General features: G+C 53.7%; 1 protein-coding gene across 2 annotated transcripts; it reads right to left on the reverse strand.

The window, feature by feature from the left end:
• Positions 1–3,311: 3,311 nt before the first annotated feature.
• Positions 3,312–13,033, reverse strand: TRIB3 (tribbles pseudokinase 3). 2 transcript variants are annotated; one of them, XM_004463992.5, is made up of 4 exons: positions 12,963–13,033; positions 9,374–9,664; positions 4,760–5,052; positions 3,312–3,953 (listed from the first exon to the last, which is right to left on the reverse strand). In XM_004463992.5, exons 2-4 carry the CDS (start codon positions 9,662–9,664, stop codon positions 3,461–3,463), a joined length of 1,077 nt encoding a protein of 358 aa, XP_004464049.1. In that variant the 5' UTR covers positions 12,963–13,033; the 3' UTR covers positions 3,312–3,460. The 2 variants fall into 2 exon arrangements, with proteins under 2 accessions (XP_004464049.1, XP_004464048.1); XM_004463991.4 differs by lacking the exon at positions 12,963–13,033 and adding an exon at positions 12,510–12,643.

The raw sequence follows: 13,033 nt of genomic DNA on the forward strand, positions 1-13,033 counted from the left end.
ACTTGCCATTCCTCTAATATCTGTAGGGCTCACCCCTTTCATTTCAGTCTTTACTCAAAGTCTTCTCTGCCCACCCCATCTGAAATTTCACATGCACATATACATCCAACATTTCCATATCCTTCAAAGATTCTTTTTTTTCTCCTTGCATATATTGCTATCTAACAAAGCATATTTTACTTACTTGATTTTTAACTGTCTCCATCCTCTAGAAGGTAGCTCTGTGAGGTCAGGGGCTTTTGTCTCTTTTGTTTACTGCTCTGTCTAGACCAGTTTCTAACACATAATAGGTACTCTAGGATTATTTGTTGAATGAATTTCAGCCTTTCCATCTGGAATCACTTTCCTTCTGCCTGGCAGTGGTTCTCAACTTTGGCTGTACATTTGAATCACCTTGGGAGATTTCAAAAATCCTGATGTCCCAGCAACATGCAGATAAATTGATTCAGAATCTCTAGGGGTAGGGCCCAGGCATAAGGGTTTTTAAAAACTCTCTGGTGTTTGTAGTAAGAAGCCAAGTTTGAAAACCGCTGTTTAGAATTCCCCACAGGGAGAGTCTTCTAGTGACAAATTTTCTCACTTTTTGTTTAAAAAGGTTTTTTCTGTTACTTGCAGCCAAAAGCATCCTAACTCTTACAGACATATTAGAAATTCCTTTGCACAAATGAGAAAACTTGGCTTGAGGTACCTGGAGGGGTTTGTCCAAAGCCTCCTAGCTTGTAGGCTACAGAGCCAGAGTTCGACCCAAACCCTTCTGATCCAACCCCATGTGCCTTCCCAAACCCCATGCTGCCTGCCACTTCCTCATTAGCCTCTCGATGGATGCGCTACTTCCTGTCCTTGACTTAATCAGCATGGGCTTATGTTTTCAGGATCCGAGTTCATTCTCTGTGTTCCAGCTTGGAGGCACTATGGCTGCTGTTACAGAAAACCTGCCAGAGCAGGAACTATCTCTAATACATCCCAGCCTACACAGCTATTGGTCCAGAGTGGGTGCTCCAGCGCTAGGAATGGGCTGACTGGTGGTTATGGTGAGGAGTGATTCATGGGCCCTCTCCAGGGAGAGTGAGCTCCCTGCTCCTGCAGGTATTCAAGCCTGGAGCTGGAAGACCACCTGTCAAGGACTCTGGGGAGGGCATCCTTCAGTGGGGGAAAGGATTGCCTTTGCCCCCTGGGGTCTCTGCTACTCCTATGTTCATATCTGAGAGGGGCGAGTGCTTCATAAATGGATTAGCCTCAAAATGCTCCTATCATTTATTCATTTACCATTGCAGTGGCTGCAATGATTAGGAAAAGCGCATCAACAGCAGTGTCCTGACCCACAGGCCTGCTGGCCTCTCTGAAAAGGAGGATTTAAGCTGAGATCTGAATAATGAGTAGTTGTTATCTGGATGAAGGTCAAGGTGGGGTGGGAAGATACCATCAGGGAAGGAAACAGCACATGCAAAGGCCCTCTTCTGGGGAAGCACTTCAGAGCATTCTGCCTGAGCAAGATGAGTGGGAAGAAGAGAAGTGCGAGAGGCAGGGCACATAGGGCTCTGAGGCTGTGGTAAGGATTCTGGACTGTCCCCAGAACAATGGGGATGGGGAGCCACTGAAGGATATAAGCAGCCAATCGCAAGGCATCATCCAGCACACCATTCCAAACAACTATTTATCCAGAACTCAGCTGCTCAGATCTGCTGGCCATCATCACTTACAGTGCACACTGTTGGCTGCCCACCAGCTTCAGTCACCCCCTAACCCCTCCAGCCTCAGAACCTGATTTTGTTCAGATAGCTGCCCTCCCACATTCAGCAAGCGCCTCAGGGAGGTGGCCCTACCTACAGCACTTGGATCTGCCTAGTCAATGTGACTGCATTCCCCCTGACTGGCTCTGGCCCACAGGATGTATGGGAAAATCTGTTAGTGCTTCCCCAGGCATGAAGGAGTTCTTGTAATAACAGCAACAACAAACCCCTTTTGAGGGCCTGTTACGCCAGTCACTATTCTAAGTGCTGTACATGAAATAGCTTAATCAGTCTGCAGGAGCCAGGTGCCATTGTTCCCCGTTTTGCAGCACAGAGTGGTTAAGAAACTTACCAAGGGTCAAACAGCTAATGAGAGCTGGGGCCAGGATTAAATTCCAGGCAAGATTTTATTCTTGGCTCCACAATCCGTGTTCTCAAGCTCTACACTGCCACCCTTAGAGATGTCCCCTTCTTCTTCTGGTCATGAATATCTCCATGTGACACCTAGGTCTGCCAATACAGCAGCAGCCTCCAACGACGACAGGACAAAGAGACAGAAAGAGCCTGGAGAGCCCACGTCCTGCTAACAGCTGAGGGCACAATCAACTGGTACTGAAGCCCGCCCCACCCACTGAATCCTTGTTTTGCCTGAGAATAAATTTCCCTCTTGTGTAGGCCACTTTGACTCAGTGCTTCTGTCTTGCAGCCAAAAATACCCCAACAGAGACACCACTGCCGGCAGAAGAACAGGGAGTGTGGGTGGAGCCACAGATCCTTGAGCTGAGGATGAGACTCAGGGCCTTTCACCGTGGAGCTGGTTTTGGAGCAGGGAAAACTGATAAGTGACGGCGAGGGGAAGAGAGAAGAAATCTCCTGCAGGAATAAAAGTATTTCATAACTTTCCTTTATTAGGCACAAGGTAGAAATATATACTTATAGGATCCAAAACCCATAGTATTGATGTGGGATCCTGGTCCCTGAGAGTCCCCTGAAGAGGGGCCAGTACTTTCCAGGTGGCCGGGGGGCAGACCCCTGCCTGATCCTGTCCCCGAGCTCAGGCTTCAGGTCAGGGGTCACTGGGCAGACAGGCCTGGACCTTCATCCCAGGCTATTACTTGAGTTAGAAAGGTTGGATCCATGTTCTTCCAGCCCAGATCCTCGGCTTGGGCCTGGAAGACTCTTGATCCAGAGCACAGAGGTGCTGGGAGCACAATCGCCAGCATGTTCTGGGCTCTGGAGTCCTAAGTTGCAGGGGAGGGCCTGGAGCCTTTGGCACAGGGGCACTTCCCTTTCTCTGAACAAGGCACAAGACTCAAAGGCAGCTGGGTCACTTGTGAAAGGGACTGTCCTATGGATGAAGGGGCCTGAGAAGCAGCACGAAGGGATGTCGACACACGTGGGGGCAGAGCATGCCCAGCCCAGACACACACAGCGTGGAAAAGTACCAGTGGTTCGAGAAGGCCAGTAGGTCAGCACTGGGAGGGCAGGGAGTTCGTCTCTTTCGTTCCCTGCCGTGTTTCCAGCACTTAAGAAAGCGCTTGGCACGCAGTAAGCACCCAGAAGGACTTGCTGAATGCACTAGAGTGTGTGTTTTGCACACCTACACACCTCCTCCTTTCTCCCTCCTAGAAGGCACATGAGGTTTGATTTGGTTCAAAGAGGAGAAAGGAAGCTCGGAGACTCCCCAGACTCAATCCGTTGTTTGTAGCCAAGAATCTAGTGGGGTGGCCCTAACTGTATAGACCCACCTCCCCTTCTCCCTCCACTTCCTCGGCCTCCTCCAGCCCCGGCCCATCAGGGACCACCTGGTCAGCCTCCCAGAGGTGGGATCGGGGAGGCGTCAGGGGGAGTGGGTCGTCCCGCAGCCAGGGGTGCAGCAGGACGCCGGCGGCCGTGAGCCTCTCGGCCGGCTCCCGGCGGAGGAGGCAGCGGACCAGGCAGCGGGCAGGGGCCGAGAGGCCCTCAGGCAGCGCGAAGGCGCCGCGGCGAATCTTGCCGAAGAGCAGGGCGGGCGCCGAGTCCTGGAAGGGGTAGTGGCCGGCCAGCATGGTGAAGAGCGCCACGCCCAGGCTCCAGACGTCGGCCGCCTTGCCCGAGTAGCAGGGGCGGGAGCTGAGGATCTCAGGGCCCACGTAGGCTGGGCAGGCGCGCTTGTCCCACAGCGAGTCGTCGGGCCCGCGCAGCACACAGGCGTCCTCCAGGTCCTCCAGCACCAGCTTTCTCCTGGAGCCAGGGGGAAGGGCAGGGATCAGGTCTACCTGGGCCCCCCAACCATCACCCCACGCGGTCCTCCACAACGGCACCCACTTCCCGAGTGCCTGTGAGGCTGGCCCGGCTCTTCCCATTTGACGGATGAGGAGCCCCAGGCTCAGAGGGGTTAAGTCATTTCACAAGGTCACAGAGCAGTTCCATTTGAATAAGACTCAGAGAGGAACACATTCCCCGACAGTCCCTTGGAGGGATCTGCAGGGTTAAATCTCTTTTAAATCACACACAAAGTTGGAGTCCAGGAAGTTAATAAAATGACAGAAATAGGAAGCGGGAACTGCGTCAAACGTCTCAGCATAAAGCACACCTAAGAGGGTGTCAGTAAGTAGAGGCTGTATGTGCTGAGTGCCTGCTGCATACTGGACACCGCGCTGAGCTCATCACCTGGCTCTACACCCTGGAAGGAAGATTCCATCTCACAGCTGAGGAAACCGAGGAGTCCTCAGTCCTCGGGCACGTGGCTGGGATCTGAACCTTCGTTCTCAAGCTCCGTGCCGGCGCTAGGAACCTCCTGTGAAGGCTCCTGTGTGTAAGGGTCCAGCCGAGCAGTGTCCTGTGATCTTCCCTGTCAGCTATTAGGATGATCACGAGCACAGCGCTCGACCCGGCTTCCAACACGACTGGATCGACTCTTTCCAGAGAACTAGGCCAGTGAGGCCAGTCTGGGCTTCTCACTTTTTACGTAAGTTACTTTGCCTCCCAGGGCCTCAGTTTCCCCATCACAGCGTGTCTGTGGGTGAGACGTCTGTGGTCACACTCACCTTTCATAGTCGGTAAAGACAAAGCGGCGCAGCTTGAGATCACGCAGGACGAGGCCGTGCTGGTGGCAGTGCGCCACGGCGGCCGCCATCTGGCGGAAGAGCGCAGCGGCCTCGGGCTCGGGCAGGCGGCGGCGGCGGCGCACCAGGCTGTGCATGTCCCCGTGGGGCCGCGGGAAAAAGGTGTAGAGCTGATGGGCCCCGGCCAGCACCTCAGCAGGCCGAGCCACGTGCCTGTTGGGGGGCAGGCGGGCATAGGGCTCCAGGACGGCCTGGGCCTCGCAGGCCGGGTACACCTGTGGACGGGGCAGGGCGTGAGCACGGGGGGGGGGGGGGGCCCGGGCTGGGCTTGGGACAGGAACAGACTACCCTTAAGATACCTACTGTGTGCTGGCACTCTACCAAGACCCACCAAGTCTCTCACCCCTCACAGCAGCCCTAGGAGATAAGTACCATGATTCACCCTGTTTTACAACTATGGAACCTGAGAGGCCACACAGCCAGCCAGCAGCAGAGCTGGTATTTGAACCCATGCACTCCATTGTCTGGGCTCTTAACTGCTACCTTGTATGGTCTTAAATGTCAGATAATTGAAAATAATACGCAACCCAAACAGAAAAACCACCCTCAAAGCAGGGGAAATTCAGGAATGGATAACGCAGATGCTTTCCTTATGCTAGTGATCATAATAGCTACCAATTACTGGACCCCCCTCCACCCACCCTTTCACTCCCCACCTGCATGACCTGTGCCAGCCAGCGAGGCTGTAACTTGACTGCCCTCCAGGTGCCCAAAGTCCAGTACAGGAGATAGTAAACAAGCCAGCAGACTAAAGACTTAAAATTTCTCAGAAGAGTTGCAAAGGAAGCAAAAAATGATGCTGGAATCAAGAGTATTTTGGTAGGGGGCACCAATTTTGAAAAGTATGGTCTAGAGAAGACTCTGAGTGACCTGAAGGATCTGGAGATGCCCATGGGATAAGCTTTCCAGGTGGAGGGCATGGGCTGTGCAAAGGTCTGAGGCAAGAAAGAGCTTGGCCTGCTTTGGAACCCCAGCCCAAGATCAGTGTGGCTGGAATGGGGTAGAAGGAAAGGAGGGGCATGTTGTGAGCGTGGTGAGGCTGGCAGGAAATGTGACTGGGGCTTTATGGACAGTAGGCTGAAACCCTGCCATAGTTCTGGAACGTGTTCCCATTTTCCAGTTGGGAAAACCGAGGTTCAGTTAAGGGAAGTGACTTGCTAGAAGCCATACCAGTGCAGAGCTGAAACACTCACTCTGGTTCATCTGACTTTATACCCTTCATTGCATGTTCTTTCTTGAAATTTATCTCTTGATTTTTATTTATCTTTTAAACATTTTTAATGCAATGTGTTATATATTAAACTTTTAGTATTTTGCTTTTTACTTTTACATTTTTACTATGAAGATATTACACAGGTATTTTATTTTAGTTGTAAAGGAAAAACCACTTTTCCTATTTTTAAAATGAAAACTGAAGACTCCCAATGGAATCAAGGTAACTTTTCATTACCACCACTCAATATGCACATTGAGGTGACTTCCAGACAGGTTTTATTGTTATGAACTTACTTTCTGCCATTAATACTAATTTAGATTTTTAATTAATAATGGCTTTTTAGAACTAGCCATTCAAATGCTTTATTTTTTTTCCTACGATCTCTTTATTTTTTATATTTTTTTAAATGTTACATTCAAAAAATATTAGAGGTTCCCATATACCCCCCACCCCCCTGCATGTTCTTTTGGCCATGCAACACACACAAAAAGCATAGCATATACATATTTAATCCATTAGGTGTTTTTGTTGTTGCTGCTGCTGTTGTTGTTTAAAGCAGATGATAAAAACAAAAAACAAAAAAAAACAGTTGGAGTGGCATGCATGGAGGGAATAATCCAAAAACAGATTTTTTTTTTAGTTGGAGCAAGCACATTCCTGCCTCCCTGGACTTGGAGTTTCTGCTTCTGGAAACTCCTCCCCCAGCTGCCCACATGGCCAGCAACCTCAAGCATGCAGGCCACTGCTCAAATGTCCCCTCTCAGGTCTTCCCACACCTACCTAAAAATCATATCTGTACCCCATCTCCCTTTCCCCCACTCCCCCTGCCCCCAGCTTTATTTTTCTCCATAGCATGTATAATCAACTGGCACATATTTTCCTTTTACACTTGTTCATTGTCTGTCTCCCCCATTAGAACACCAAATCAGTTCAATGAGAGCAGAACTCTGCCTATTTTTGTATCACAGCACAGTGCCTGGCACACATGGGTGCTCGGTGAAGGTTTGTTGAATTAATTAATAAGGTGATTATATATGGAGATAGGGTATACACTGAGCAGAAAACCCCAGGTGGCTAGAAATGGGGATTCAGCCCCCAAGTTCACCCTGGCATGGGGCTGAGCACATTCCAGCAGGCTCCCCAAAATGTTTCTGGTAACTGGGGCCACTGAAAGCACGACGCCTCTGCCTCAGCCCGCTTTGGCCATTCCTGTGCATGGACTGCTCCCCTCAGTGGGAACTGGAGTGACTGTGATGCTGTAGGAAGGCCAGAGTTCAGGCAGCCCAGAGCCCGGGGAGCCGGGGGCAGGACCCTATGTCTGGATGGCCCTGGTCCACTGCACCCAGGCCACAGGAGCTGAAGCCAGCTGCTGCTGCTCCCCAGTGGAGGCCTACGTCCCCCTTGCCTCTCTGTGTCTCCCCAAGGAAACCAGGCGCCCTTCTACCCCTTCCTGTGGACTTAGGTCTCCCCCACCTTCTCACCCTGCTCCTGGGGGCAAGCCTGCCCTGCAGCACAGTCCACTCTGTCACTACTGCCCGTGCCAGGATGGGCCCAATCCCAGCTCTGACACCTCCTGGCTCTGGGATGTGACAAGTGACCACACCTTTCTGAGCGTCAGTGTCTTCTACCTGTAAAATGGGCACAAAGATGGTAACTACCTCATAGGTTGTGAAGATTAAAAGAGATTGTGCCTACAACTGCAAGCAGGAGAACTGCATCCATCATCCATGTGGAATCTAAGCCCGCTCTTTGTAGAGGGGGACTGGACTTAAGCATCCCAGGTCCATAGGATGGAGGAATATAAATTAGAGTGGACTTACTGGTGTTCTCCTGGGGAACTACTGTGATTAGTAAGGGAAGAAATTATAACACTGATGTGGAGAAAGTGGCCACGGTAGCTGCTGATGGTAGGGAGAGGGAAGAAGAGACATGATGTGGGCGCATTTTCACGATTTGGAGTTGTCCTGGGTGGTGCTGCAGGGACAGATGCTGGACATTGTGTGTCCTGCCATGGCCCACTGGGTGGACTGGGGGAGAGCGTAAACTACAATGAAGACCACTGTCCATGTGCTGCAGCAGTGCTCCAAAATGTATTCACCAGGTGCAGTGAATGTGCCACAATGATGGAAAGGCTGTTGATGTGGGAGGAGTGGGGTAGGGGGGGTGGGGATATATGGGGACCTCATATTTTTTTAATGTAACATTTAAAAGAAAATGGAAATAAAAAAGATTGTGTACAATAAGCAATCAATATAATACTGGTGCACAGTATGTCTACATTTATGCTTTTATTCTCATCTCTATCCTTTTAAGGTGTGACCTGCCAACACCCTGCTTGGGCCTGAACTCAGCAAGTCCTGCCTGTCTCCTGATTTCTGCCAGGAATCCTCAGACTTCTCTCCCCTAACCTTGCCATAGGAGCCAGGCCCGACGATCTGTGACTTCATGCACGGTCCTTCCCCCTCTTGACCTCAGCCTTCGCACCTGTAAAATGGCCATGGGTCCTGACACCTACCACTCCTGACCCTTGTCTTGTGCAAACATCTTCAGTGGCTCCCCCGGCCCACTGGACGCTCCTTCCTAATGCTTTCACATGCAGGCACTGCCAAGTATCATCTCCCGCCCCCTGTGCACATCGTCTCCGCTCCAGCCATGAGAGTCCTTGCATCCTCTCAGGTGCCATGCTCTCACTCAGCCCTAGGCTTTGCACACTCACACACACACTCACACACACACACGGCCTTTCGTTCCCCTGTCTGGAACTCCCTTCTCCCACTCCTACCTGGCTAACTCCTACTCTTTTTTTTGTTGTTTGTTTTATTTTAAAGCCTTTGCTACATAACGGAGATGGGTCAGTTCTTATCATTCAGAACTGCCTACCCTACACCTGATTTTTGTCCAGAATTACCTGGAGTTATTACCTAACTGCTGCACCTGGGAGGGCACTAAGAGGGGTACATTTTTTTTGTTTGTTTGTTTTTTGGTTTTTTTTACTCCTACTCTTTTCTGACATTCCCTCCCTTGAATGCAGTATCGCCTTCTCCCCTGTGATCCCACAGCCCCCTAAGTCAGCCCCTGGCACTGACCACACCATAGGGCCATGGTGTGAATTGCTGAAGGGCTGGGACCGTGCTTGGGTCAGCCCTCTAGTCTCAGTCCAGCCCAGGGCCTGACAGAGAGCTGGGGCTCGCTGGCTGCTTCCTTAATAAACAAAGGGAAAAATGAAATAAGAACCCCCCAGCCACTGGCAAACTTCTGGAGCCAAGGACCCTTCCAGATCTCCCCCCATGCTGGGGGAGAGCAGCCCCTGGGAGACTCACCTTGCAGGTGTACTCGGCGCCTGTGGGGCAGTGCAGAGCACGGCAGGCCCGCCCGCCCTCCTTGGGCTCCAGGAGGACATAGGGCCCAAGCCGGGAGGCAGTGGTCACAGCAGGTGCAAGAACTGGGGCAGGGGGTGGGCTCAGGGGCAGCAAACAGGGGGCCACACTGGGCTGGGGCCCACTTTGAGCTTGTTTTCTAACAGAAAACTCAGTGTCTAGGTCATCATCCAGTTCTATCTGCTTCTCTCTGCTGAGGGCACCCAAAGGAGCATCCAGAGCGGTGGCGTGCATCTAGAAAGAAGGGAGAAAGAGGCTCAGGTAAGGCTGTTTTGAGGCCCCCTTCTGCTCTGCTGGGGGGAGGGTATACTGGCACAGCTTTTATGGAGGGTGATTTTGCAGTGTGTATTAAATGACAAATGCACACACACATCCTTGACAGGTGTCCCAATCCCAGAACTTTATATTCCAGATAAACAAAAAAGAGTGCAGTATATATAAAGCTGTTCATTGCAGCCTCACTTCAAAAGCACCCTTCCTTCCTTCTTCCCACCTCTATTCCATAGATAATAGATGCCTGCACTACAAGACTCCCTCCCTCCTACCCATAACCAAGTCCATCTCTGCACTCCTTTTTTTTTTTTTCACTGAACATACTGGAGGTCTTTACAATTTATTTGTGTGTGTGTGTATATATATATAGGAAATATATAGGAAAATGTCTAGAAGGACCCAGTCTAAACTAGCCCCAGCAGCATCTAGGGAGGGAGGGATTTGGAAGGGAGGCTAGGGAACTTTCCATTTAAAATTTTAAAATAAAGATTCAGCTATTGCTTGGGTATTTTAAAACAGAGAGTGTATTTCTTAGTTTGAACACCTGCGTCCCACACAAAAGATCCCAGGTTTAATCCCCAGTACCTAAAATCTTCATTTAGAGAGTGTATTTCTTTTCTTAAATGTGACTTTTATCCAAAGTTTCGGCCTGATGGTCCAACAGCTACAGAAAGCACAGGGCCCACATGCAGAGGTAGTCGACCAAACAGACAACTGAGCGCGCCAGGTTACCGCTGAGTGAGGAGTGGGACGCCGCAGGCCCCAAGATTCAGACATTCACCTATGCAGGAAGCAGCCACCCACCCAGCTGTGTCTGTGGGGATGCAGGAGGGCAGTGGGAAGGCTCTTTCCAGACCCCCGCTGCCCACCCACTCAGACTCAGATGAGGACAAGGAGGCCCAGGAAGGGGGTTAGAGGGCCAAAGTCTCCAGCCCTGTTAAAGACCTGCCCTGTGGTCTAGGCAGGATCCCTGGGGAGACCATCACTCAGTTCTCTAATCGTGCTGCCTCTCTAATCGTGCTGCTCCCAAATGCCCGTGCTGCCTTAGGAGGGTGGAAGGCCATAATCGCCTCTTGGTATGAATACAAAAGGGGGTGACTAGAGTCAGGTGCTCCTGAGATCTAATTCTGCCTTGGCCATTTCCTGGCTGGGTAGGCCTAAGCAAGTTCCTCAACCTTTCTGAGCCTCTGATCCCTTGTCTGCAAAATGGAAACAGGATGCAAAGCACACAGGATTTGGGGGATGATGAAATGGAAACACAGAGTTTGTAGCCAGATTAGCATGACCCTGGCCCAGGGTAGGTGACAGGAAATGGTCACTACTGTAGTTCTGTTATTACTATCATTACTTATAGCTGAAAGTGCTTCAGTGCTCCTCTTGAAGTCTCAGAAATCTCCCCAGGGATGAGGCTGGGCCTCAAGCCTCTTCTCACAGGACAGTTCGAGAGTCACAGGAGATGTGATCTGGCAGTATAAATGCTTTCTTTGCGCCTAGCACAGCAGGACACTCCCTGGAGGTGCTCTGCCCTGTGGCCATATCAGCACCCTAGGACGCTTTTGCCCTGTCAGCTTCAGAGCCTGGCAGGGCCTGGGCCGAGCTCCATTGCTAAGTGAGCAAGAGACGTGGCAGGCCACACAGCAGAGCCTTGCCTGTGGGATGGAGACAGTCCCTAACACCCCAGGAGAGGCGTGCGTGTGTGACTCACACCAAACACACACACCCAGGGCAGCCAGGTGGACGCTCACACCTCAAAAACGCAAGTAGGCAGGCAGAGACACAAGGCAGAGAGGGGCCCCCACATCATCCCATGACACAGCCCTCACCCCACAGGCAGGCACACGCGCGCACACCTCGGAGTTATCACACTGGTTTGGAGCCAACAAGCCCAGAGGCCAGGCCCAGCCCTGGGGCCACGCGCAGTCGGGGTCCTGACCCTTGCCAGGCCGGAGTCTCCTGTGGGAGCTCAAGTGGCCAGCGGCGCCCTTCTGGGGGCAGAAACCGACGGGGTGGTCCCGGAACCGACAGGGGGTGAGGCAAAGGGAAGGAGGTTGGACCCCAGGGCCCGGAGAAGGGGAGAGCCTCGGCCCTCGCCCCACACATCCCAATCTGCAGGTACAGCACACGCGGTTGACAGGAACAAAACACCCGGACGCACGCCCAATGTGCAAGCGCTCAGTCACACCACTAGGTGCACATCTGCGGCGCACGCCGGGTGCGCACTCGCAGCCCGCGCCACGCTCGCTCCCATCTGCCCTGCACCTGCACCTGCATCCCGCGCCCTGCCTGGTGCAGCTAGGTCCCCCCGCAAAGCCAACACCTGCCGCCAGCTGCCCAGTCCTCTCCCCAGCTCCTACCGTCACGGAGACACAGGCCCCCGAGACACACCCCGCCTAGAGCCCGCCGGCCCCTCCCCCACAGACCTCCCCACCCCCCACTCACAAAGGACCGGCAACCCCACACACTTCTCCGGGATGTACCCGGACATCTCAGTCGGGGCTCTCGTTCCTCCTCCCGGGGACACAGCTGCCACTCCCCGCGGGTGTCCACACTCGTCCCAGCCGGACTCGGACACACTCAGGCGACCCCACGCCCTGCGGGACCCGTCATCTGAGGCCCGGCGGGAACACTCGGCCTAGGGCGCCCCCAGGATGGCGGGGTGTGGGTTGGTTAAAAGTCGAGCGCGTGTGTGACCCCGCAGCCACCCTCCTCAGTCGCCCAGAGGCCCCCGGTCCCCCTACGCCCCGCTCCCCCCTCAACCCGCCACCCCTGGCCGCGTCCACCGGGTGCCTTGCGCCCCGCCGAGTACCTTGCCCTCGCGCCCCGCGCGGGTCCCGGGCGCCGCCCGAGCTCAGAGCCGCCAGGGCACCCCAGGTGGGCTGGGGGCCGCTCCGCGACGGCTGTGCTCCGCGTCCCGCTCGAGCTCCGGCCCGCGTCCCCGGCAGCCCGACCTCTGCGGAGCGGCCGCCGGCGCGGTGCGTGCCCGGCGGGCTCCCGCGTCGGGTGATGCAAACCTGAGCCCAGCGGCCCCGCCTGACGCCCTCGGGCGGGGGATTGCGCCAGCCGCCGCGCCCCGCCCCTCGAGGTCAGGCCGAGCTCGCCCCGCCCCGGCCCCGCGCTCTCGGGCCGCCCCGGCCCCCGCGCCGCGGCCCCGCGAGCCGCCTCGGCGGGCTGCTGCCTCGACCCTCTGCGCTCCCCGGCTCCCCGCCACCCCGCACCCGGAGCGTGAGTGCAGAGACCCGCCACGGACTCTCCCTATCACCTTGAAAAAAGCCACTGTGCTTTTCCGAGCCCCCGTTTCTCCACCTGCGAAATGGGAGGCGTATCCTTCCC

Source organism: Dasypus novemcinctus, chromosome 24 (genome assembly GCF_030445035.2).
Source record: "Dasypus novemcinctus isolate mDasNov1 chromosome 24, mDasNov1.1.hap2, whole genome shotgun sequence".
In the NCBI taxonomy this organism is placed as follows: Eukaryota; Metazoa; Chordata; class Mammalia; order Cingulata; family Dasypodidae; genus Dasypus; species Dasypus novemcinctus.

Excerpts from the sequence above, each read along its gene's own strand:
- TRIB3 (XM_004463992.5), bottom strand. The coding sequence starts at position 9,664 with ATGCACGCCACCGCTCTGGATGCTCCTTTGGGTGCCCTCAGCAGAGAG. Across the intron at positions 5,053-9,373 it reads GCGCCGAGTACACCTGCAAG|GTGTACCCGGCCTGCGAGGC; the intron begins GTGAGTCTCCCA and ends CCCCGTCCACAG. Across the intron at positions 3,954-4,759 it reads GTCTTTACCGACTATGAAAG|GAGAAAGCTGGTGCTGGAGG; the intron begins GTGAGTGTGACC and ends CCCTGGCTCCAG.